The sequence below is a fragment of the Dermacentor andersoni genome, chromosome 3 (assembly GCF_023375885.2).
Source record: "Dermacentor andersoni chromosome 3, qqDerAnde1_hic_scaffold, whole genome shotgun sequence".
In the NCBI taxonomy this organism is placed as follows: domain Eukaryota; kingdom Metazoa; phylum Arthropoda; class Arachnida; order Ixodida; family Ixodidae; genus Dermacentor; species Dermacentor andersoni.
This window is the reverse complement of record NC_092816.1, coordinates 139,732,772-139,759,924: the sequence shown is the minus strand read 5'-3', so window position 1 is coordinate 139,759,924 and position 27,153 is coordinate 139,732,772. Positions and strand designations below refer to the sequence as shown.

At 46.1% G+C, this 27,153-nt stretch overlaps 1 protein-coding gene across 3 annotated transcripts in view; it reads right to left on the bottom strand.

The window, feature by feature from the left end:
* Positions 1-8,572: 8,572 nt before the first annotated feature.
* ssh (Protein phosphatase Slingshot) overlaps positions 8,573-27,153 on the bottom strand; it is a 330,763-nt gene continuing 312,182 nt past the window's right edge. For all 3 annotated transcript variants that reach the window (XM_072287309.1, XM_050173200.3, XM_072287308.1), the window contains 4 exons: positions 26,407-26,553; positions 23,297-23,497; positions 21,492-21,823; positions 8,573-13,992 (listed from right to left, as the gene is read on the bottom strand). In XM_072287309.1, the coding sequence (XP_072143410.1) occupies positions 11,498-13,992; positions 21,492-21,823; positions 23,297-23,497; positions 26,407-26,553 (3,175 nt within the window). In that variant the 3' untranslated portion in view covers positions 8,573-11,497. The remainder of the gene's footprint in view (positions 13,993-21,491; positions 21,824-23,296; positions 23,498-26,406; positions 26,554-27,153) is intronic.

Genomic DNA, 27,153 nt, shown 5'->3' with positions numbered 1-27,153 from the left:
GGTTGTTTCGTGCTTGCTGACTGAGCGGTTGAGTTTCGGCGTAGTTCTAACGCTTGCCGGGAACGAGTACAAAAATGTCAACCCTCCCGAAGTCACTTTGCAGCGTCCTGTGTGAACCTGAACGAGAGAACGAGGCCTTCTCTGTGCGCTGCGCTCAAGAAACGTCGAAGGACGCCCGACTTCGGTTATGAGCATCATCGAGCGACATCCCTCCGGACAGCGGATGCAGTCCCCTGACCATCGGGATCTCCTTCCCCCGGCGGGGCGGTCTGTTACGCTTCGCCTACGACGCGCGGTATAGCCGGCGCGGATGCAACGGAAGCCGGGGCTTCGTTCAAAGCGGCGGACAATTTGGCCCGTTCAGCGCCGCCGATACGCCTCCCCGCCACGCGCGTCCAGGCATGTTTCAATGCCACGTGTCTTCAAGTGTGTGTGTGTGTGTGTGTGCATGTTGGTGCCCACGCTTGTCAAAGCGCAGCAGCCGGGGAGAGGAGCTCCCCAAGTGTGAAGCGAGGAGGTCTGACCGGCGCCGGCCTGGCGGATGAGTCACTACACTCGTCCCAACGTGTCTCTCAGCCTGTCCGTGCCCCGTTACGTGCGCCTGTGACGAGGCGTTCCTTCTCCCCCTCGACTCCGAGAGCATAAGAGCAGCTGCTCCCGGACGCCGAGAGAGGCTCCGATTTCTTCCGTTGAGTTACGTGCTCTCCCGTCTCTCCACTTCGGTCGACCTGACCGGCCGCTCTTTTGCGATGCTAGAAAAAACAAGTTGTTCTGTTAGCAGTCGACTCATGCTTTGCCGGGACCTTCGGATGCTTCCAGTTGTGCCCCAGGCTGCCAGGCCAACGCTACCCTTGGGGCTTGCGACCCATTTGCAACAACTCGTACCAGCGGTGCGATTGCAACAACGGGTGTCAGCGCTGAGATTACAACAGTGCCAAGTCATGAGCAACCTCATTGAGGTTTACGCGAGTCTCGTCCACTTTCCCCATGTATGCGCAGGAAACCATCGGATTTCTGTTGTCATAATCCCAATGTTCTCACAAAGTTTAGCTGCAACTCCAGCTACGTAGCCTTTATCAAAACACTTTATAGCGGATTTCGAATCAATGTAAATGCAGGCCCACTTATTACTCCTGGTGGCTAGAGCAATCGACACTTGTTCCGCCACCGTGGGGTCCTTGGTAAAAATAGTGATAGAATCTTGCACCTTCCCTTGATAATTTGAGACAATGGCCGCATATGCTTCTTTACCTTTCACCCAGGCAGCATCAACTATAGCTGCCAGTTGGTTCTGCTGCTCTATTTCCAGCAACAGTGCTTTAGCTCTTGCCTTTCTCCTTTCGACATTATATTCTGGATGCATGTTTCTGGGGAGAGGGTTGGTTCTGACCTTGTTCCTACCGTCAGTCCTTAATTCTACTTCAGCCTCTATTGGGCAAGGCCTGTTTACTTCGATCCATGACGTCACGCTACCTGGCTCGAAATTGCCATTGACAAGGCTGGCGTGATGAAAGCGGTGACATCAAAATCAATGTTGCCTACTCGGGAGCATCCACATTAGATTCTATGGCAGTAGGGCCAGGTAACATGACGTCAGGGATCGGAGTGAAAAGGCCTTGTGCTTTCTAGTAGGTGTTGAATTAGCTGCGCCAGAAGTGACGTCTTTACTCTCCGTCGACGCCGAGCGCGCGCGCAGCAGTTTCCCTCCGGTTCCGAAATGGGTAGGCCACGTGTCATACGTACTCCTTAGGCTCAGGCAGCTTTCAATCAGCAACGCCGCAAGCAGAACCGGGAACGAGCTCGTCTACGCCGTGCCGGTGCTGCAGCCCCGGCACAAGAACAGGCTCGTGCAGCCGCGCGCAAGCTTCAACTGCGTACCGAGAATCCGACAGCCTACCAAGCCCTCGTTTAATGAACCGAGGGGATCAATCGAGTGCTAAACACCGGGGCCGCACGCTGCTGCTTCGCTGGTTAACCCTGTGTACGGAGTGTTTGGGCGATTATTTTTTTATCTTTTTGATACTGGTGCCTTTTAATTGACACGTAATTGTGCAGCAGCTTGGCTATGATCTTTTCCTTGTGATCTTTGAAGGATAGTTATACATGTAGCTAACGCAGCAGCAGTAAATTTTAATTTTTTATTCCATGTTGCCCTGAAGAACCAACGGCTTTGGAAATAGAGGTCGTCAATTTCGCGTTTAAGCATACTGCAGATAATCCCGCTAGCCTTTACTTCAAGGAGAAGCGCTCGATCGGCCAGAAAGCAAATTCGCTGCGTTCTACGGCATTGTGCTTTATTTTATGTGCGATCCTTGCGTGCTCTCTAAAGGTCGCAGCCACTTCAACAGCAGACCAACTACAAATATATAATATCATAATGTGACGTTGTACCGACTGTGGAGGACCAGGCATCGGGAGGTACAACTCCGAATTACGAAACTTACTCTTTAATGGACTAACTGGCGTCCAGAGAAGATCACGTAACGTCCGTGCACAACGATGGCAACGAGCACTGTCGTCGGTCGTCGATGTCTCATCTACGGGTCCAACGCACCTGCTATATTTCTATGTGGTCCTCGTACCTCCCAGCGTAATCGCTAGTGCTAGCGCACGTTACAGAATGTATAGCACTATTCGCTTCTATATGAAGCTGCCGCGCCGCTAGAGTGTACTAGAATAACGTTGAATGGGACGAGTGACTGGGGCGGCGCATGCTTTGCAACGAGGCACGACGACGACGCAAAATACTGTGGCAGCGCTGCGATCGAAGTGGGCCGCATCAAGGTCGGGCCGTTGGAAGCTGCTGGCGATACTTCTCGGAAGGGTCATTCGTACTATTTCGCGCTCAAACGCTGCTTATAATTGCGTATGACACCTGTTGATGCCTTCGGAATAGATGCCTTTCTTTCTTTTTCTTTTTTTTGTGCCGCTCAGTGATTGCGCGTGCATTGTGGAAACAGTGTCGGCTTTCACTCTACCACGTCATTCTACGGTTCCCTCTGAAGAACAAATATTTTTCTTGTTCTTCAAACAGCATGTCTCTCTCTCATGTGTATTTTAGCGCGTATAGTTTTCCATCAGTAAGTGAATAGAAACTTTAATAGGTCTTGCGAAACGCAGACGGAAAAACACATGTAAACTTCCTGCTTGCTGGTTCAAACAAATAAAACATATCTGCCCCATACTTGGATTTGCAGAAAGTATTCATATATAAAAAGAAAAACACCTGCAGTGCAACATTCCACCTACGTTTCCGTGTTCCTCGCGTAACAGAACGCGGAGTACGGGTTCTTTTATTGCGGTCGGACCTCGGGCGCAGAAAACAGTTTTAGGTAGCTATTATATATGCTTTACCGTAAGCCACGTTAAATTTTTTGTCCAGTAAACGCTTAATTAGTGGCTATGTAGTGGATATGACGGTGTGCTGCTAACTCCAGCTCACGGGTTCGAACCAGGTCGTTGAATTCGTTAAAGAACGCGAAATGGTGAAAACTGAACAGGGTGCCTCATAATCATATCGCCAGACGTAAAACGTCAGAATGTGTTTAATTAAAAAAAAACAAGAAAAAGAAAGGTAGGTGCGTCCTTCAGCTTCATCTAGGGGTGTAAATGAAAGAAATTAGTATAGAGTCCGACTTTTGAGAAAAAAACATCCTACGCTTTCATATTATATTTCATACGTAAATGTAACGCCGTTCCCAACTGTACGTTCGCTCAACTAACCAGTTTCTGCATTATAAACTGTTGCTTTCAGTTATCCGGTGCACTATCATAAGGGCAATAATGAAGCGATTAAAGGAACGGCACGCCTCACATACACGTAGAGATATTTGTAGATCTGCTATGTTTGTTGAAGAAGTGCGGTACCACATTGGCTACACAGATTTAATGGGTCGCAGACATGGCGAGACTGTCAAAAATGTTTTCTTTACCTCAATAAAAAAATTCAGTTAGCAGATTTACAGGCTGCCCCAAAACGGGGCACTTATATTGAATAACAGCTAGGAAATTGTTCAGCAGGACCGATTAGCACCCGCGCGTTAATTCTCTCATGAACTGGTGCACATGTGCAACTGTCGCGGCTCTCCAGCAGCACAATCGTTCGGAATAAGAGTCCTCACTCGCATGGCCCCTCACCTTCGAAACTTCAAAAGTGCTGTTATGCGTTACATTCTAATGGATATGGCTACTCGACAATTTTTAACAGTGAATTATGAAGTCGAATACAATTTGAATAGCAAATACCATTCGGTTAGACAATATGTTTCTACTTCATTTCGCCTGTTGGCACGTTGAAGGAGATCGCCAGACAAGCCAGGGAGGTTGCATAGGTAGACTTCCCAGTCTCCCCAATTCAGTCTGAGTACAGAGGAAATATCTTTTCCCTAACACTGTTTTCCATATTGACGTCCAATAATTGCCGTGATTCCTTTTCTCAGAAAGTCGATTGGTTCACCTGGGGCTGGTGCAGCTTTAAAGGAAACATGTTTATCCTGGTCGGGAGTTTTCACTTTTTCAGTCGGTGCATTTAGAATATTTGGCCATTTTCCTTTGCATATAGGTCGTGGATATACAGGGTATCCCAGCTACCTTTAGCCAAACTTTAGAAGATATGCGAATGCCACATAGCTGGAAGAAACCAAGGTAGTTTTTCGCCATCTCTTGGAGATTTCCAGATCATGTTTTTCATTCCGTCTAATTAGATAATTAGTATTAATTGATCAACTTCTCAAATATTTAGATGAAAAGCGTCAGTGAGAAAATCGTAGAGCTTCACGAAAAACACCCAATACAGGTTTCTGTTCCTCAATACGTGCTACATAAAAGTGTTTTTTCCAAGCGTGAAAACAGTCTGCAAATGCACGCAATACTGCCGTGCGACTGGCCCCTCGAGGTATTCGGTGATCACTCAAAAAGACGCTCACGCACGAGTAGAAAAGCAAGTACAGTCGAACCCGACTATATTATTACGATATTGTCGGTAGATACCCGAGAGACGAGCCGCCGCGAGAACGACGACGAAGTGGGTCTGTGCCCTTGGCGCGAGAAAATGTCGGCCTAGCGCTCTAGCTCCAGTCCAGTGTAAATCGCTTGTAAATAGCCTCTTCCGTCTGTATCTTTCTACACGTAACATTCTGGTGGAGGTGCGGGGTATCGATCCCCGTACCTCGCCCGTTTACATCGAATTATTCTATATATCGATCAATTTTTGGACACGGTATAGTTACAATGAGTATATATAGAAAAATTACGCTTACATCGAACAAAAATAGCAGCGACACCCGATATATCGAACGCAGGGTGTCTACCAAGTTCACATTTCCAAATTCCCTGAGTCTTCCAGGTTTTCCCCGAGTGCCTTTACAAAATTCCCTGAGCGATGCAGAACTACGTTTTATGTCAGGACAGGCTGAAACCATATTGCCCGATGCTGTCACTCTCTAGTGAGAATATGAAAAATTTTTTAAAACGAACGACTTAATCCAATTTGAATACTAAGGAGTAGTGTTTACGTTAATCAAAAAGAGAATAGAAGGAAGGGGTTAGTAAAATGCACAGCAAATAAAATGTCTTAAAAAAATGCAAATCGACTCGGACATTCTCAAATACGAAAAGGAGGCACATACAGAAGAAATATTTTCGAAAATGAGCAATTTCTATTGACTGATAGCAAGTTCAGTGGTACGAGGCCCGAACTTTGCCACAATTGGTATTCCCTCTCAACAGCTCGTAAGTCAACCTCAACAGTTCTGACATACTCTCAGCCCGCGCATGACACCTCAGTGTTGTGTTTCACTGTTTTAAAGAGTTTATATTGGTTTGGATGAAGGACACCTGCATCTCGGCATCAGCCAACACTTTGTGTTTTGAGCTCAAGCTCCTTCAAAATGGCGGCAGCAGGCTTCCTTTCCCGTTCATTCCTCAATGCGTAGGTCCTTTCTGTTCTTCCTACCGCCACTCGTTCGCCCCACGGACCATTTGAAGCATCTTCTGGGTCAGTTGCACAGTTCAGGCCCGATTTTTCGAACGCCCTGGGGCCACAAAAACATCCGAAAAATCGGCCAGTTGGAAAAAATAAATGCATGTCATTTACTGCCCTTAAGGGCTCAAACCGCCACAGGCACATTCGAAAACGCCCTGAAGGCCCGTCAGTACACGGATTAGGCATATCGGTGCTCGTACTGCGACAGGAAATACCGGGTGCATGAGTATATAATTAAGGAATACATACTGTCTCCCGTGGCAATAGCCCCTTTCCATGCTTGTTATGCTTCACTGCAATACTTTTTGCGTATGCTTCACCAAGTAACATTTCTGTACAGAGGCGAAGCTGACTTTCGGAAACCGGCATTATGCAGCGCACCGTGCTTTCCAAACTTCTAAGCCAATCGCGAGGTCCACAAGGGCGGAGTCTGTGCCATTGCTCACAGCAGCGAATTACTTCAATAAAAAACACGGCACCCACCGGCAAGAAGCTTCATAGCGAACATCGAAGCAGCTATAGGCCTAGCGTTGCCGCAGTGGCTGCCAGCAGATCTGCGTGCAAGAGCGCCGGTTCGAGGCGGCGAGATAAAATGGCAGCGGTGATGGCTTTGATTAATGCCGTTTCGCACCTGCGGCCACGGCAAAACGTCCGGAAAATCGGACGGCAAAGAGTTCTTGCGTCCGAAATTTCAGACGTTCCGATACATTGACTCTATGGGATACGTGGTGGTGCCGCGAAGCAGTCCAAATTATCGGGAATCCGGAAAGCAAGTCGTTAACAATACACTGGCAACTCCTCCAGCCGACGACAGGACGTCAAAGATGATTCATTACGATTCCTGTCCGTTACTCGAGCCAGCATTACCGCGACTTTCGACCCTTTCAATAAAATTACAGCTAATTTTCCCTGATAGAGGCACAAATTCCCTAAGTTTTTCCAGACTACTCAACATCCCTGACAATTTCCGGTTTCCCCGGTTGGTAGACACCCTGGAACGCCAAGCGGCGGAAAAGTACCCCAAGAAGTTGGCTTTCCCTCGCGGTGGCGGGTATACCTGGCGGCGCGGCTTTCTTTATCCAACGGCTCTACCGTGACCGCGCTGCCTCGGACGACCCGCCGACATCCCCCCTGCAAAAAATTATTCTGGCCCGCCCGCAGCGCTTGCTCAGACAGCCAATCGGAGGCTCTCCTGCCCTGGTCGTGCAAGATGGCGAAAGTGCGAGCTGTCTTGCTGCTTTTCTAGTTCATTGTGTGTGCGCCTTGTGGGCTTTCTCCCGCAGTGTTGCCGTGATGAAACGGCAGAACTCGCCTTTCGTCGTGAAGCTCGAAATCATGAATCAGGTCGAACGCGCAGAGAAGTCGGATGTCCCCGCAGCGTGCAAGATTCCGAGGAGCACGATTTTGAAGAATAAGGGGGAGATTAGGACTAAAGCTGCCAAACTCGCGACCCGGTGCCCGTAACGCCCCACGCGTACGCACGGCCGTGTACGAGTGGTTCATCCGAAATTGCTTCAGCCGTGCCGGCTTCCACGCACTCAGTGATGATTGTAAATTCCGATGAATGCGACAAAGCCATTGCCGGTGTTGCCGAAGTTTGGAGCGAGCTGTCAGAATTTCCAGAAGCTGTTGACGAATCAACGGTGGACGAGTTTGCGAGTGCAAATGATGGTGTCGCGACCAAGGCAGAGCCCGAAAACGGAGACTACATTACCAGCATCGTACAGAGCACAAGTTAAAGTGGGCACAATTAGGAAAGCAACGACGGTTCTTTGCCCACATCCTCCCGCCCACATCCTCCGAAATGATTGGTGCGCCTGCACTAGTCCGGTGCTTCTGCGTGAATGCGGAAGGTTGCGGCCTCAGCTGCTCCGACTCCTTGGACAATGTGGAGAAGTGCGTGCGTCACAGGCAGGGAAACTGCCCAAGCAGAAGAAAATGGAGGACTATTTCATGCGAAATTAAGCTACTTTCATCAATAAAGTGATTTTGTAAATGGTATGTGCTTTTATCACATCCAATTATTTAGCGGGCTTACATAGAATTATGCTTTATATCGAACTGATAGGTTTTTTTTTTTGCGAGTTCAATATAGCCGGGTTCGACTGTATGTGAACTGCCATGCAACAAGGGAAAATGCTGTATCGCTATTCCGCTTGTTAACGCTATGAGAGCAATGCTTTTCAACGTGAACTTACTTGAAGTTGACACACACAATGAAAAAAGACAGCGCCGGCCAGCAAATGTCTTTTTAGATGAAAACAAAGGTTCATGCTTAAATGATTAAACTGCGTACACATATTTCTAATGATGGGAGAATGCAATGATAGTACTCAGCATAGTATAGCTTCTAGTATTACGAGACATTCTTTGATGATTTAATATTACAATTCCCTGTTAAACTGGTAAACTATACTGTGACTATGAATGTAAACCATGATCTTATCACTTTTACCACAGTACCGTAACATGCGCGAGTCAGTTGTCAATATGTATGAAGTGAAAGTAAATTCGTACGATATTTCGAATGCACCTCTGTCACAAGAAGCACAACAGTATCGCGGTTACTGAAGACACAGGACTACAACATGGCTAAAATCGTTTTTATTTCAGAAGAATACTCTTCCGATTTTCTTAAATAATTTCTTTCGGCCTAGCGCACGTACGTCATGCACTTCACCAACCTCAGGCACTCCTCTCTCTCTCTCTCAACTTTCTCCAGACGCACAAGACGTGCTTTTTCTCTGCAGCTTTCACGCCATGCAGCAAAGGAGAAGGAACGACAAGGGTGGGACAGAAACAGGAAACAAAAACGACAGACAAGAGAAGAAAGTAAATTAAAAGGAACAACAAGGCAGAGACAACTTTGGGTCGACGGCAAGCGTAAGAGCGGTGAAGCTACAACAGCTGTAAACATTGTATGGCACATTTTCTGTCTCTTCTTTCTTAGAACTAGAAAAGGTGGGCATGGAAACTCAGAGCATGAGTTGAAGTTGCACCAAGCACATGCGTCTGCATTTCTCTCACTAGAGCAAACATGAAAGAAAAAAGGCCAGCAGGGAAGAAAATGAAGACAATGCAAAATGCACGTAGTGACTTTGCTTCTATGGGCAGTGTTTTGTTAACGGCAGCCTTGCAAATCAAGTGCAATCAAATGCAATGCGCAGCTAGCGTTCACTCAAAGCTACACAGCAAGAGGATGACGCGATCAAGCAATTGTGCAGCACGTTTCTGTTCTCGCACTGTTTTTCAATAGCTGACACGGCATCAATGCATGGTTTACAGCAACATCCCGACGGTAGCTTGCACCAGTTGACGAGGTATGCTCATGAACTGCAAGAATGTGTGACATGCTGTTCCTGTGCACACTCTCGTGTGCCTCAGCTGAGACATTGTTCCACAAACTAAAAAAAATAATGATGCGTAAGCTACTAAGAATCTTAACTCAAATCTCGCATGAAGATAGAACATTGCAGCGGATGCGTGGTGTCCAGTTTGTTGACAACCCAGCCCATCTTGTCAAAATGGTGTAGGTGAAAATATTTAACGCTAACTGGCCCCGATGGGTGAAAGTGGTTCATGCCAAAATTCCTACTTGAGGTCAAGTGGGACTGGACAATTTGGAACTGACAGAACTGGTGAAAACCACTGGGGGATTTTTACCATAAATATTGCGATTGGTTTCTCTCTCCACCATGGCTAGGAATCACAGAATCAATGCTTCTAAAAAAAAAAAAATGTGTTCGTGTCAGTAGTACAATACTTATTCAGCAGAAAAAAAAAACGAAGTGCACCATTATGCTAAGTTGCCATAACATTATATACACATTGTAAATGAGAGATTTCAATGTGTAAGAACCAGTAGATTAGGCGAAAATTTTGAGATGTCTAACTGCTTAGATAATGACTATGCAGGTTCTCGGGTGTGTTGCTCAGGTGTGTTGAACAAAGCTTGTAGTAAGTAACATGAGTGTACAGCAATGCCAAAATTGCAGAAATGAGATGGTGGATGTCTCCTGATGTATACTGTTTATCAGCTCATATCACTGCAATTATTCATCAGTGCTCTACCAGAATCCTGCCCTGCAGAATAGCACAGGACAAATTGACCCTATCAAACTGAACCCCCCCACCCCCCCCCCCCAAAAGAATGAACAGGAAATAAAGACGTGCATGTGCAGCTACTCGTATCGACAAGTTTCTCGCCAGCAAGCCCCTTTCATGAGTAAAGCAAAAGGGACCCGTGAACAGCTGTGTCAAAGTTGTGTGTAAATATTATGCTCATGCAACCCACCTGTCTAAAGTGAGTAATCAGGCTCCAGTACAATTGTGAAGCCCTATGCTTTGGTTTCGGAATGTGCAAGAACTGCCCAAGATGCATAAGAACAGCTTTGTGCAGAATGGCAAGTAAAATGCATTGCGGTGCCTCATATCCTTGCCTCAGGCACTTTAGTTCATTTGTTAGTCCCAATAATTAGCAACAAAGGATGTAAAACAATGACATCTGCAAAAACAAAACAAACAAATAAGAAAAGACAGTTCGGTATATCCAGACTTCACAGGAAATTTGGGTGGTCTTCTTGTTTTCGCAGCTTGCATCTATGTAAGCAAGGGCACAACTGGATTTCCCTCGGCACAACCATTGAGCTCAGCCAAATTGGCTTGGCAAGTATGCCTGGTGAAGTGCCTGAGACAAGAAACTACTGAACCCTTTGTTCATCGGCAGTCAAAAGCATTTGTCACATATTATGCACAAGCATCACTCCTGCAAAATGGGAACTGAGCAGGCAAATAAGCTGTTGCATTCCAGACTTCAAAAGACGCTCATGAGTAAGGCAAGCACGTCTCTGAATTCAGAGGGGGGATGGCAGCTGATGTTCTAGAGAGATTTTACTAAATGTTTCAAGACTTCCCAGGGGAAGGGGAGCGGCCCTCGTCGAGGCTCATTCACGTCGTTAATTCGCATTTGTGGACGTACTCGGGACATCCTTAGATAAGCATGTTCAAGAATGAAACAGGCTGCTGAGAAGGGGGACAGCGACTGTTTGGGAGGAGTTGAATGGAAGGAAAAAGGGAAGCATCAGAAGAGATGTGGCAGGGCACTACTGGCCTTGACTGAATGCCACAAAGTTTCTGTTCACATGGACAGAGAAAAGTGGTCACACATAAGCAACGTCTACTCCAACATGCACAAACAAAAATAACATACACTCATTTCTCTTTCTGTACAGCGGTGGAGGCGGGGGGCGAACATCACACACACACAAGCGCACATACATACATTCATAGGAGCTAACAAAAATGGGGTAAACAAGTCTACATCCAGAGAATTTTACAATGTCCACCACACCTACCAACACAAGTATTTCTGGGAAGTAAGGCTGTGGAACAAGAATGAAAGAGAAAAAAAATTTGGAAAAAGGGGTGTTGGAAAACAGGAAAAGGTGAGGCCTGCGTGTGTGCATGCACACACACGCACCACAATGTAAAAAGGTGGGGGTGGGGAGGGGATCATCACATGGTGTTGTACAGCGGGTTGGCATGCCTTTGCCGCACGGTCAGTTTGCTCAGCGGGTGAGTTTTGCCTTGTTGCTTGCGCACTTTTCTCTGGAGGCCACCAGGCAAGGTAGTGGTAGCATTGCCAACAGGTGCCGGTGCTGGCATGGTAGCAATAAGCGCCACGGTGGGTGTAGCAGTGACCATCGCCGGCGGCGAGGATTCACCGGCTCGTGGTGCCCTCGCCAGCAGTGCCGTTATGCTACGACTAGCCGACAGCTTCCGAAGTCTATCAGCATCGAGACTGGTACACCTGTTTGGCGTGGGTGGGGCTGGAACCGCAGGCACTGGCAGTAGGTCTGGCCCAGTGGGCCGGCCCTCCGAGAAGGCGCGAAGATTGCGTAGGGGCTGAGTGCAACCATGGCGCTCACACACGGGGGAGTTGGGCGTACTCGAGCTGCTGCCACTTATCGGCTCGTTGCTGTCACCGCTGTTCCTTTCGACAATGACGAGCCTCTCGGCAATGCCAGCAGGTTTAGTCTTGCCATTCCGTGCCTTGGCCTCCAGCTCTTTGGTGAGCCGCTTGACTACACCGACTGCAGATTCATCGTCATCCGGCGGCTGCTGCTGCTGCTGCTGCTGATCGGTGGTATTGTTACCGCTGCAGAGAGCTGGAGAGTCACCAGTAACACTGGGAAGCATGGTGCTTCCGAGTTCTTTGATGATTCGCGCTTGCTCTTTTTTCGTGCGTCCCGTGCTGTCCCCCACCGGAGGCTTCCGGTCAGTTCTGGCTGCTGGAGGCACTGCCACTGTGGTGCCTCGCAGCGGTTGCAGCCCTTCTAGCACAGCTCTCTGCTGTCGCACAATGCCCACTTGGGGAACTTCGCTCGGTTCTGATGCAGGAGTGATGTTTGATTCGATATGTTCCAGACCCTGACCGGAACAGAGCAGAGGCGAGTAGGCTTCCGGCGAACTGTTAGCACAGGGGATAAAGTGCATGGCATTGGAGATGACGTGGCGCGTCTCACAGAGGACTTCGTTAACGGCTTCCATTACTGATGGTGTGCTCATGCTGTGCTTAATTTCAGGACTGGCTGAAAATGAGGGTAGAGGCTGAGCTTCGCCTGATCCTAAGGTGAGAATTTTGGGCGGACTTCGCCCGCTCATGCATGTTGATGCAGCAGGCAGGGCAAGAGATCTGGGCCGGTGCTCACAACGCAGGCTCTGAGAACGCAGTATCTGCCTGCTAGGTGAAGAACCATCAGGCAGCTGTTCCGGAGGCGTGGAAGGTGTGGAACGTGTTTGTGACGGAAAAGCGCCACCTTCGAGGCAGAGTGAACGGGCGAAGCTCTTCTCTTCGAGGCACGGTTTCGCCTTGCGGAGTTTGCAGCGAGTTGGGAGCCCTCCAGTGCGATCTACCGGCGGTCCCGTCCGCTCTTCATGGAGTTCGGTTTTCTTGCCATCCACCTGAAGCTCTGCCACGAGAGGCAATTGTGGCATCACAGCCACTGTGGTATCTCGGCGTGCCTCCAACATGGCACCCTGGCTCCTGTCCTCACCAAAACCCACCTGTAGCTTGCAAATCTCTGCCAATGGTCTTGCAGAGCACACAACGGCATCATCAGAGTCGCAATGCAGCAAAGGGTGATGGCGGCCTGCCGGCCGGCAGACCACCTGACTAGAGGATGCCAGCAGGCCTATATCAGTTGCTGACCTTTGCAGTGCAATGCCCCCAGGACCTTGCGAAGTGGGCACTCTGTCTTCCACACTTCTCCTTAACACAGAGGAGAAGGTAGCTTCCTTAGCTATAGGAGGTGGTGCCACTGTTATCATCGCCGGTTCTAGCTCCTTTTCGGAGTCACCAGCTCCACCTCCCAGAGTCCAGGTAGAAGGTGCGGGCGACGACTTCACTATCACAGCCATGTGCTTTGGGGTCAGTGGCTTGGTCTGGGACGCCACAGGCTGCACATCTCTTAACAGCTCCAGTGACGATGACTCACCTCCGCCACAGCTTGGTAGACAGCTGTACAGGTTTACTGCGTTCTCATCAGAGGTGCCGGTTTTCGCAGGTCCACCTAAAAATGCCGATGGTGGCTTGTTTGACCATGTCACTGCCGGTGAATCGGCGGTGCCACTGCGGAGGATTTCAGGCTTCACTGCCTGTTTTGCTCCAGCTGCCACCGATTTTGGGACACCAACCTGCGATTCCAGCTCGCAGATGCGATCCTTGACCGAAGCAACGCGGCGTAAGCCAGGGTCTTGCTCATTATCAGTAATGGCAACGACAGCGGGTGAGCACATGGAGGGTGTCACAGGAGCCACAGTGGGAAGGCCAGCCTTCGTGCCGTTGGCAGCAGCATTCTTTGCATTCTTCTCTTGTTCTGTGGCTTGGACTTGCTGAAGTGTCGACATGGCGCTGGTGTGGGGTATGGTGTAACACAAAGGATCTGTTCCATACCGAGGGCGGCCTGTCCGCCTCCGAGAGGATTTCGTCCTTCCATTTGCGAGGGCCACTGGAACATAAAAGCAAATTGGCATTCATACATGGAGCTGAACCCTGATTTAAACAAAATGGACTGTAGCTGACTAATGGATATGACAAGGCAATGGTAATTACACTTTCCCTTCCCATATAACCAGACTTTTAAAAAGTTATTCTAACTTTGACACGTAAAAACCCATAATGTAACTCTGATTGTTTTAACGAAGTAAATATTTCCTAGAAATTTATATAACGCATAATATTTAGTTAAGATTGAACATTTACTTATCACTTGGCAACAACTTAAGTCTGGTAACACACAACACTCCTATTAAGTCGTCTGATGCGGCTGTTCAAAATTTTCAGAACCTTTCGAATACCTGGCAATGTGCAAAACTAGCCACACAGCCAAGTCAGTGACTATGGCCTCCGAGACCAGGCAGTGCGTTGCTCACTAATGGTCTTGGAGGCTCTACTATGGCCACACTATACTTTTCAATTCTCTTCAATTTATTGTCCCGGCCTGTCCAGGACTGCCCGAGGCACTGCATACGCAACACTCATTGGGCTCAAAGCACCCCCTTGGGCAGTCTGGCATGGTCAGGGATGGATAATGAGGCCCACCGACTCCCATGTTCAGTGCACACAACACCCTGCACTATGGTCGAGTGTCATGTTATCATCCGAGCACCTAGCTGATTGGTAAATGCTGTGCAGTGTAACTGTGGCTGCACTAAACTGCTGCATATTTATTTATTTATTCAAAAGAACCTTACAGGCCCTATGGCACGGCATAAAGTAAGGGGGGCATATTAAACAGTAAAGGTATAAAAAGTACAAATTTCCAACAGGATCAGTGCTATAAAAAGATTACCGTGTTACACGATATTGAAGGCACTAGGAATACAAAGCAGTATCTGAAGGCACACGAACACTTGTTACTGTTAACAGAGCAAAGGAATACCGTTTATGAAAATGATATACAACATGGCAAAAATGCACGATAACATACACTAGATTGGTCACTCGTGAACGGTATTAAATGGGAAAAGCATGAGTAACTGAGAGCGGAACGTGTCGGGATTAGATATGGAGGCTATGTTATCAGGGAGGTCATTCTAGAGACGAATGGCACGTGGTAGCACAGATGAATTAAATGCATTTGTTTTACCGTATATGCACATGAAACTGAACTGATTATGTAGTCTGCGTGAAAAAGAGTGGGGTATTTGTAGTTGTAACCGGGTTCGTTTATTAGTGTAAATATATTTGTGGAATAAGCACAGAAGAGCAATGTTGCGGCAGATATCTAATGGCGGCAACAGTAGGTCTAGTTTAATTTGTGTAATGCTTGAGTTTATACTGTAGTTACAGGATATGAACCGGGCTGCTCTGTTTTGTATCATTTCCGTCATATTTATTAGGTAATATGTGCAATTAAGTTAAGGGCTTCACATTCAGCTCTTAGTATTCTCACTTATCAGCATTTCAAGAGTAAGAGCGCACCAATGGAGCACTGCATGCACCCGACTTCACACAACGCGGGTCACTGGACACCAGCGTAAAGAAAAATATATAGTTCGTGGGGACACTCGACTCTCACGTGAATGAATGAATGAATGTGTGATGCTTAGTGGCGCAAGGGCGAGGTATGGTCAAAGAGAGCTATGCTAGTGTTAAGAGCTTGCAAGTGGACTGATGAGTTCTGTGAAGTTGATGAGATGCGGCTGTAAAGGGGCCTAAAATAGTTGCTGTAAATTGCGTGAAATCCGTTTAATAAGGTTATGGCAACGACTAGTGACGTGTACTATCAGCCTTAAAATGCACTGCAAAAGAGTGATGCAAATACAAAATATGTCAGAAGCTAAAATTGGCTAGGGCACTACTGCCTCACCAGAGCCCTTGAAACTCAAGGGCCTAGAGGCATGTGCTAAACTAAACAACTATCATAGCAGCATCCTCTGGAAAGAGGATGTGCCACGAATTTAATAGGCTTATGTAGGACAACATCATTCAAGAAAGCGAGGACTGGTTTGGTCTTAAAAAGCGGTTCTTCACCAAGAAACATAGCCGGATGAAGAGGGACACAATAGCAGTATGCAAGAGGAAAATGTTTCTTCCCGTCTCTTTTGGCTTCCCGACACTCCAGGGAGATGTGGCGGACGGTCAGTCTTTCACCACATCTACCACAGGTTGGAGGCTCGTTAGCAGTCAAGAGAAAGTTATGAGTGCCAAATGTGTGTCCTATTCTGAGTCTAGTGATTAGGACATCTGTTCGTGTTTTTGTTGTTGGGGGCCAGAAGCCTAACTTCGGCTTAATCACATGAAGCTTATTGCTCGTTTCAACATCCCACAAGTGTTGCCAGCGGCTTCGTAATTTGCTTCGTAGGAAAGGCTTCATGTCTATGGCAGGAACAGCAGCAGAACCAATACCTTGCGATGCTAATGATTTGGCGATTTCGTTGGCAAGCACATTACCTTCAATTCCTCTATGGCCAGGAACCCAGCATATCACTACATGTCTACAAGATAAATAAATGTTGTACATGATTGAGTTAAGTTCAATAAAAACAGGGTTTGTATGCTTTTGTGAGGACATTAACGCTTTTGGAAGACTTTACAAATCTGTGAATATTATTGCTCTGTCAAGTTTTGATTTCTTTATATAATTTACTGCAGACAGTACTGCATAGGCTTCTGCAGTGAAGATACTTGTTAGGGGGGTTCAACACGTTTAATTTAGAAAAAGAGGGACCAACAGCAGCGTAAGATACGCCAGCATGTGACTGACGTGTCTGTGTAGAATTTGGAGCACAAGTAGTTCGACTAAAGTTCACGGAAATACACAGCAATTTCGAGCTCAGGAGCGTGCTTTGTGACCTCGAAAGGATACATCACAATCTATCACCTGCCACTCCCAGGGTGGTAATAGCTTAGCTGGAGGCATTAGGCGATGTTCCAGAATTGGGACATCCATTTCTTCACTAAGTTCTCTCACACGCAGTGAGAAAAGTAGTCTCATAGAGGGTCTATTACGAAAAAGTGTTGCACACATCAAGTCGTTAACGGTTGTGGAACACGGATGCTGCTGATTAGACTGCCCTTTCAGAAAACAGGTGAAGCTGATATATGTTCTCTGAAAGTGGAGTGACCGCTCATCTGACTCTACGTATAGACTTTCGACAGGGCTTGTTCTAAATGCGCCAGTGGCCAGATGGATACGCAGATTGTGGATGGGATGTAGGATCTTTAGCGCGTTCGGGGCGGCAGAGTGATATAGCACTGCACCATAGTCCAATCGTCGTGATCGAATAGTTGTGATCGAATTAGGCTCCTGTGAAGATTCAATAAATGCTTCCTGTCGCTACCCCATGTTGTGTGGGGTAGGATTTTAAGTAAGTTCATTGCTTTTAGACATTTTGCTTTAAGATATTTTGCGTGTGGAATGAAAGTAAGCCTGGAGTCAAGTATAACACCTAGAAATTTGTGCTCTTTGCTCACAGGTATTTGTTCCCCATACATTTCGACAGGGATCTGCAGCAAGCTTGTTCTTTCTGGCGAAAAGAACACACACTTTTGTTGGGGTTCACTTTGAACCCGTTTTTGTCTGGCCACTTAGAAACATTGTTCAAGCACTGTTGTACTTGTCTCTCACACTGTTAGGTTGCAGGATTTGAAACCTATTTGCATGTCGTCTACGTAGACGGAATAAAATGTAGCTAGTGGTAATGATGTAAGAACCGTGTTCATCTTAACGACAAAGAGCGTGCAACTGAGTACGCCTTCTGGGGTACCCCTGTGTCCTGTATGAATGTACGCGACAGTGCATTACCTATTCCTACAAGGAATGTACAGTTGTGTAGGTAGCTTTCCATAAAGTTGAACATATTGCCGCGGATGCCTAGCGTTAACAGGTAGTGCAGGATTCCGTAATGCCAAGTTGTATCGTACGCCTCTTCCATATCATGGAACACCGATAAGAAGGATTGTTTGTGTGCGAAGGCATCGCGGATGTTTGCTTCGATGCGCATAATATGGTCGGTTGTGGATTGTCCTTCTCTAAAACCACATTGATATCTATCAAGAATTTTGTTCCGACTCAAGGAAGTGTAAAAGGCAACGGTTTATAATTTTTTTGAAAAGTTTACAAGCACAACTTGTGAGGGCGACTGGGTGGTAACTTGTTAATAATGTGGGGTCTTTGTCTTGTTTCATAATCAGAATGACAACGGCTTCTTGCCACGCAGTAGGGAGGTAACCCGCAGCCCATATAGCATTGAAAAGTGCGAGTAGCGTTATTTGAGTATCACTGGGGAGGCCGCTTAATCATGTTGTACATGATCCTGTCAGGTCTAGGTGCAGAGCTATGACATGCAGTCAGGGAGGCTCTCAACTCGGCAATTTTAGAAGGCAGGTTATAGGGTCCATTCTGTCTGCATTTGCGGTCGGTGGCCTTGTGTTCTGGTACTTGTTTGCGCTTTAGGAATGCCTCAGAATAATGGCCAGAACTCGAAACGCGTTGAAAGTGTTCGCCAAGAGCATCAGTTTGGTCTTTCAATCTGTTCTCTTCAACGTTCACCAAGGGCAACGGATGAATTTCTCGTCCCTTTAGCCTTCTCAGCCTGTCCCATACTTTAGCTTCTTGAGTATACGAATTTATGCCCAAGAGAAACCACTGCCAGCTAACCCTCTTTGCATGTCGTCGTGTCCTTCTTCTAAGGGATTTAACCCGTTTAAATTCTATTGGATTTTTGGCCATAAGACATTCAAGTATTTTGCCCCAAGCTTTATTGTCTCCTCTGTGCCTTTCTACAATCATCATTTCACCAAGGGACCCATCTTTTGAATGAAGTGCCCCTTGTTTGTGGAATGAACTTTTCAGTGGCGTCAATGATAAAAGCGGTAAAGTATGAAACACCCTGATCTATACTAAAATTATTTATAAGGTCTTGTGATAAATAGGTGAATTCCTTAAAACATTCCCAGCCAGCTGAGGCCAGTTTCCAGCGAGGGAAGTGCAGAGGGAAGTCAAGTTCGTTTACTAAGTTCAGCGTTAGCAGGAAGTGATCACTTCCAAATGGATGTTTAATCACACCCCATTCTAAATCAGGGAAGATAGAAGCGGAGCCTATGGACAGGTCTATTGACGAGTATGAATTATGATGTGGATTATAATATGTTGGTTCTTTCTTATTGAAGAACCACACATCGTAAGTTAAAAGGTAGTTTTCAATGAGTCGAGCTCTCACGTCACATTGCGAGTCTCCCCACATTGTGTTATAAGCGTTAAAATCTCCGAGTATGTAAGGCTTGGGAAGTTGATCGATGAGGTTATAAAAGTCTGTTTTTTTCGAGACAATGGTTCGGAGGTACATAAATGGAACATACAGTGACCAATTTATTAAAAAGAATGGACCGAACTGACACTGCCTCAAGGGGCGTCCGAAGGGTGACGTGCGACGTCTGAAGGGGGAAGGCCAGTTACAGACTTGTCGGCTACTGTGGCTTCACCGCCGGAGGCGTTAGCCTCATACCGGTCTTTTCAGAAGATTCTGTAATTATGAAGAAAATTTGTGTTCGTAGGTTTCAGATGTGTCTCTTGAACAAACAGCAACTTTGGGTTGTGTTTGTGTAGTAGTTCTATAATGTCGTCGAGGCTATGAAGAAGTCCTCTGACATTCCATTGTAGTATTTGTGTTTCTATTATGATAGATGTGTCTGGTGCTGTGTGTTTAAGAGATGGAGATTAGCTCACGGGCCCTTTCAAGGCACCGTGATGCGAGGATTCTCTCTTTTTTTTTTTTTTTGGAAGCGATAGCATGAATTCTATAGGCCGTGGTGGCCCCAGGCATCTGGCTGGTTGTTGGTCCAAACAACCGGCATTGGCTCAACCCCCAGGATTCCCTTTTCCCCGGACATGACTAAGCCGCACACAGTTGGACCCAGAAGGGTCCAGCCCTCGTGTGCTCGGGTACGTCGTGTCACAACGCACCAAACGCTTGCCGATGCAGACGCCCCTGCTGGGGACTCTCACTTGTCCCTTGACATTGTTTCCTTCACATGGCTCTCACGTCTCCTGTAATCCAGCTTCTCTGTGCAGCTAAGTGCCAGCGGCAGTCGGTGTGATTGTAGATTACGTAGTATGAGAGATGGCACGAGTGTTGCGCTACTAACGCGACCTGATGGTGCAGTTACTTGAGCGCGAACACCTGTTTGGCTTGGGGTCGGCGAGTTGCATGGAAGGTTCGCACACAGCCGCAGACACGTTTCACGAGACCGTCTAGAAAAATGCTTCAGAGCAGGGCCCTGGGATGGACGAATGCAACCGTTCACATGTGACCGTACATGCAAATGAGTAGGCGTTCGTGTCTAGTGTGAGGGCAAACATATTTGTTTAATATCCTGTCGCAGTCAGTCAGACTTCCTCAATTTGTCGTGTGCCCATCGGCAAGTTCTATGGGTAATAATAATTCAGCTGGCTAAATTGCTGTATAAAAGGCACAATAAATGCCCTCGTAATTGTCTGCACTACTCTGTTGCCGTCCTTTTGTCCCAAGAGCATGTTTGAGACTCCACAAGTTGATATTTCTTCAGCTACTTTTATTTGTCTGCTTGTGTCCAGCGACGACCATTGTATGAAATCAGAGGATTGCAGTGTGTCATAGCATACTCAAGCAATGCTGATAACTGCAGTGATCAGCTTATGCCAGAAGAGTAAATTTACACATGCACTCTTTATTCCTTTCATGGTCTTCCGCAAGCTGTTATGTTGGCGTAGGCTTAACAGGGGATAACAAACACAACCACAGTGCCCAGCAATCAAAGTTGGCCTGGAGAGTGGTGAACATTTACAGTGAAGAAGCTAAAGAAGTACTTCTGGCTCTCCAACTTTAAAACAGTATTTTTCACGAGCATTTTAGACACTAGAGAGCATTTTTTCAGTTGGGTAGGGGGCACACAATGCTATTTACAAAATGAAGACCCCAAGGGCTGCGAGTTCTACAAGCAGCCAGTCAACAACAGTGGGACCTTCAGACAAAGACACTGGCCCAAGTTACCTTCTGGACAAAAAAATAAAAATAAAACTGAACTTGGGTTGTGCAACTAATCCTGACCCACAGAAATGCATGGGCGCCAGCAAGGGCCTTCAGTCCAGATCAAGGTAACCGAAAAACTTTGTTAACCAGATTCAAATTAACAAGCCTACTACAGTATGCAGATTTCTTGTGGTTTATCTTGTTCACCACAAAATTGTTGGCTGGACAAACTTTGTTAATTATTTATTAAATACTATTTCTTTCAACCCATTTGTGTTTAGAAACAGCACTTAATTTTCTACAAGTTATAATGCTGCATAGTATATTAAAGCATTGTCTATAAGGACGAACGCTTTCTTAAGAATCTTGAAAAAGAATGCCATCTTCTTGCGGTAACAAAAGAGTTAAAAGAATTTCAGCAAACACGCTGCATATCTAATCAAGCAGGCACACCCCACGCGGAAGCCGAGAAAGGCAGGGAGGCACCAATTACCATGGCAGGGGGTGGGCATGCATTCAGAGTTGTTGTTGCTGTTGTTGGCAGCAAAGAACACCTCGGAGGCGAGATCATCTGGGGACCATGACTTTGGCCGGCTCACACTACCAGGGACCAGCAGGCTGTTGGAGGCACTGCCACGACTGCCGCCGATTCTCGCAACATTGTTGGCGTCGGCTGGGCTGCCACGACCTCCACCGCTGCTTCCCAGGGCGAGCGCCTGAGAGGCTGCTGCTCGACACTCTCGCCTGCCTGCCCCACGGTCAGGCTGCTCGTCCTTAAGGTTGGTTTCAGACTTGGAGCGCCAGATACTGTTGTGCCGCTGTTTGCTGCACAAAAATGAAAGAAGGGAAAAGTGGCATGAGTACTGGTGTCATGTAGCGTTATCAAGCTGCACTACTGGACCAATGGAAAATGAGAAAAAATTCTGGTAGGGGTGCACAAATTTTTGAAATTTTAAATGTGGATGATATCATAATTTCAATCTTCATATTCAATTGGAAAACCATGCATTAGATCACTTTTGGATATTAGGAACTAACCAAGTATTTGAGAGTGCACTGCTGAGGCACTAACAAATTTTTTTTTTCATGGTTATTGTCGGCAGTGTGATGGATTTGGGGCCTTTGACAATAAAGGGATCATGGGGGGCGGGGCAGTACCAACAGTGGACTATGCTCTAGTTGGCTGGATGACTACTTTCCGAAGTCGTCGTCTCATCACATAGGTGACCGTTTCTTGATCATGATAAAAGAATGTTTAAATGACCACTGTGTTCATTATTTCTTGTGTTCATTATTTCTTGGTACTACTACAACATTCCTACTCATAAATGGTTCAGTAGATAGCACAGTTCATAAAAGCAGAATGCTGCTCGATATGACATCATTACATTGTCATCCTTATCACACCAATCCTGCTTCTTTTCCCCTCTCTTTCTTTCCTTTGTGCTAAATTTGGTGGGGTTGGAGACATTCAAAAGAGAGCAATTGCTTGGATTTTATTCAGTCAACATTTTTTTTAGCATCAAGACGTACAAGAGTAGCTCTGAAATGTTGCTTCTCCTGTTACAGCAATGGCAGTGTCCTGGCTCACTCTACGAAAACTTGACTGGACCAAATAAGTGTCCATCACCAACTTTGTTGTGAACATAATTTTGACACATTAAGGTTATCGGGTACTGGTGGATAATGAGTAAAACTTTGTTGTGCCGAAAATTTCATTGAGCCAGCTTTCGTTATGCAGAGATTCAACTGTATAATTACCTATACTTCCTTATAGCCACCGATTACAAATTTGTCAAAGTTTTCAACCAGTGAAAGGTCATGAATTCCCAAGTGTCACATGAATGCGGTGAAGTGGCACAGATGTGAGAGCACACTTACATTCTGCTATAAACACTACACAAAAAATTTGCAAGCACACATCTCTCCATAGCTCCCATGCCACTATCGATACGCCGGATATTACGCTCGAAAAAAGGCACAAGAGAGGGCCTCCTGCACCGAAAGTGATGTAGCAGGGTAGCATGCGAGAAAAGCTCCCATGCTTATGTGCATACATTAAGTGTGGGCAGTGCTGTTTTAGTGGTGGCATGCAAATTGTACTAAGACGTCCGCTTGCAAATGATATCGTGTGACGCCACCTTTTCTGCAAGCTCCAGTAGACATTCCCTTAGTCTACCATCATGAAAGACAATGCACTCATGTGACGTATGCATAGGAGGGGACGAAATTAGATTTACATCTTTACATTTGCTGTCCCAGTGGCCAAGTTAGGAAGCAAGCACTGTGGTGGTTTACCTTGCGTGCAGGATGCCCTGGTATGTCTCGAGCTGTTTGAGGAACCCCGAATTTGGCTTGATGCAGCTGCGGCGGGTCTTGACGAAGTCGAGGGCCTGCCGGAGGTCCCAGCCATAGGCCTTCATCACATATGCAATGACCACCGACGCCGAACGGCTGATGCCCATCTTGCAGTGGACCAACACTTTGGAGCCCTGCTCTCTGTAGGGAATTGATGGAGACAGCCAACACTGTTGAGGCCTGCAGCTCACATTTCCTACACTTGAATTGTGCAGTAAGATACAAACACACCTTCTCTAAGAATAGTAAAGGGAAGCTGAAACACTTTTCGAAAAAAATGAGTTCCCTGTGGCATTCTACAGTTTTTAGTCCATTGAACACGAATATCTAGTTTAAAAATGGTGGAAACAAACGCAAGCGGCTGTTTTTTGCAAGAAAATGTGCACCAGCGCCTCAGGGCATCGCGCGAATGCTAATATAATACACTAATAAAATACACCGAAACAGCTGACGAACTCATTGCTGCATCCACAACACCATTTCTGGAGCAAAGAGACAGTCCCAAGGTAGACAGATCTTGCTAGCAATGTTACTATATGTCTTATCTGCTAAGTTTCAAGTTTCACCTGCAGCACAGGGCTATCCATCAGTAACACAAACATGGGAGTTCCTGTGAAATGAAGACCACTAAATATTGCAACACAGCAAATGTGCTGTGCAGTGAGAGAGAGAGAGAGACAGAGAGAGACCGTTGGCGACAAAGTGGTAAGTGCAAGAGCATTAGCATAATGTCGCATCTCTGAGGTCCTGGATCCATGATTGAAACCACATTAACCATATTACTAAGTGTCGTTCAGGAGCTCACAAGCACACACGTACACATGCATGCACGCATGCGCTCCTCTAAGCTTTCCCATACCACATACCTGCACCCAGTGACCAGCTTACCCCCCCCCCCCCCCCCAACACACACACACACACTTTTTTATGCTGTGACACTATTAACCCTTTCAGGGTCAATGACATAAATATATGGTGCATCAAACAAGTCCAAAATGGTAGACTCCGTATATTTACGGCGCCATCTGTAGGTTTAAAACGCGCGCCAATTTCCTAACTTTTTCTTTTCTGGCATGTGCTGCGACTATGTATGTGGGAATACAGGGCATTTTTTTTTTTCTCCCGCCTCCGTCTCTCGGTTTTCATTGCATGGTTTGTTTTTGAGCTAGTTTGCTCCGGCGCGCATATATACTATCGCTCATGCATTGGTGCGTACGCGGGCGGGCGGCGGTTTGGGTTTTTTTCCGCAGGCGGTTTCGGCTTCTAGCGCTCACAAAACTGATGGCTATCTCGTTACTAATCGCTCAAAAGGCGACCACCTGTTTCTCACTCATTTAGTGCTCACAGAGGTGCACATAGGAAGGATGCCGCCGTGCATGCGTTTCCTTTTCTTGTCTTTTTTTTGGAGACTCGTGAAAACTAATTGCCTCTGGTTGACGATAAGATGAACATTTGCGGAAGTTTGTCATACTTTATGCTTTCTTTACAGGCACACAACCACACAGTTTTCTTGAGTGGGCTTACCTATACAGTTCAGTTATGCTATGGACGTAAATATTAGTGTAAGAGCAGGAACATTTGAGACTTGCGAAATATTCTCGTGTGCACATTTTCTAAGCCTTATGTGTATAACAATGCATCAAATTTTTAATTCTTGTAAGTTTATTTTCTTTTTTAATCGTTGTTACTCATGAATAAACAGTACATATATATGAAAGCAAGATATTTTTTTCTCACTTTACGGTCACCCTAGAAAAATTACGGGTAAATTTTTTTCGAGATAGGTCCTTAAGAAGGATTGAAATCTGCAATGAAAAAAATCAACCCTGGGCGGTCGCATATGGCGAAAAAAATCGACCCTGAAAGGGTTAAAAAAGGAAGCGAGGCTGGTGATATAAACGCGACATGATTTCTTCGATCTGAAATGAGTAATGTCACTTGCAGACCATAGTTGAAGCAATGGGAGGTATCGCAATGAAGGTGGCTCACAACATCTCATTGTTGCCTTGAAACATTTGATATGCTTCCATCTCCACTATTCCTTAATTTAAATTAAAATATGGGGTTTTACACAACAAAACCACAATCTTATTATGAGGCATGCCGTAGTAAAGGCTCCAAAATTAATTTACATCACCTGAGGTTCTTTAACTCTTTAGCCCCCAATCCCAAGCTGTAATCACCATGGGAGGTTGCACCAATATCGCCAACGACAAGTCATACTTGTTCAGCTTAATGTTGTGCTGCTTCCAGGGCCAAAGATAAGTTACGCTAGGCATTGAGGGAAAGCTGCCCTCAACAGCACATACTATTTTTATTTTTGTGTTAATTCTAACCAGAAAGCAATCAAGTCATATATCTTCAAGAGCAGAATGACATCAAAAAAGATTATGACCACATAAAAGAATTTGGGAGATTTACTATGTTTTTTTGGAATTAATTTGAGGGTTAAAGGGTCAATGAATTCTGGGGTTTTATGTGCCAGAACCACGATGTGATTATGAGGCATGCTGTAGTAGGGGACTCCAGATTGATTTTGACCACCAGGGGATCTTTTAACGTGCTCCCAATGCATGGCACATGGGTGTTTTTGCATTTCACCCCCATCGAAATGTGGCCGCCACGGCCATGATTTGATCCCACGACTTCATGCTAGCACAAGACCACAGCCGCTAAGCCACCATGGCAGGTAGGGTTAATGTGCACCCAAGGCACAGTACGTAGACGAATGCTTTTTTATTCCAACCCATTAAAAATGCTACCACCGCGGTGGGGATTGAACCCGTCACCTCGAGTTTAAGCCGTGCAGCGCCGTAGCCACTGGGCGACCACGGCAGGTCTCCACTATTACTAAATTCTTTTAATGAATTAGCGCAGTACAATGATGCCTGGTAAGCACTGTATAACTTGCAGAAAAAACGAAAATTTATGACAGGCCTTGTGAAGATTAAGCTCTTCGTTTACAATTGAAAGTTCCTCTTTAAAAATAAACACTGTGTGACACGTGAAGAAAACAGATGCGAGAAAGCAGACGCTTGAAGAAAACTTACTTGGCTTGCGCAATATACTTGTAGGTCTTATCCCAGTGCTTGAGCATTTCTGTCGTCTCATCATCATAGACACGAATGTTGAAGTAGTCGAACAGGCCCGGATAGAAGTTGTCAATTTCTCGCGTAACATTGAGGATGTGGCCAACCCTGCAAAACACCATTCGTAAAGAGAACATAAGTCATCCAAGGCAACAAATAATTTTTTGAACCCTTACAATGTGACATGTTTCAAAGGAACTTAATCATCAGAGCACTCCTCAGTTACTATGCACGTTGCTGCTTCTGTGTGCCTTCTATTTGGCAAATGGCAAGCAAGCTTCTAGTTTTCACTTATGTAAGATTGTTCTGCTGACCCAATGTTGGTTCACCTTGTTAGGCATTTCCACTTCACCAAGGTCAACCAAAAATCTGAACTCCCCTATCCTTCATTGTCCTATCTAAGCAGGCAGTAATGTCCTACGGTGTATAAATTGCAGCTATAGTGCATCAAATAACTGCATCAATTAAACGCAGAACAATACAGTAAAGAAAAAATTTTTTTTTTTTAAATCTGACTTTCATGTCTTTTCAGACACATCTATTGACTTCCACAGTTATGTATATATAGCTACACAAAGCCATTATGTAACTCAGCAAGTTGACACAATGAGCTTTGAGTGTATCCACAACAGTGAACTTTGCAGTCTATTGACTGAAATCACATAGTTCTCACAATGAACAACCTCTCAGTGAGCCACATCTCAACAA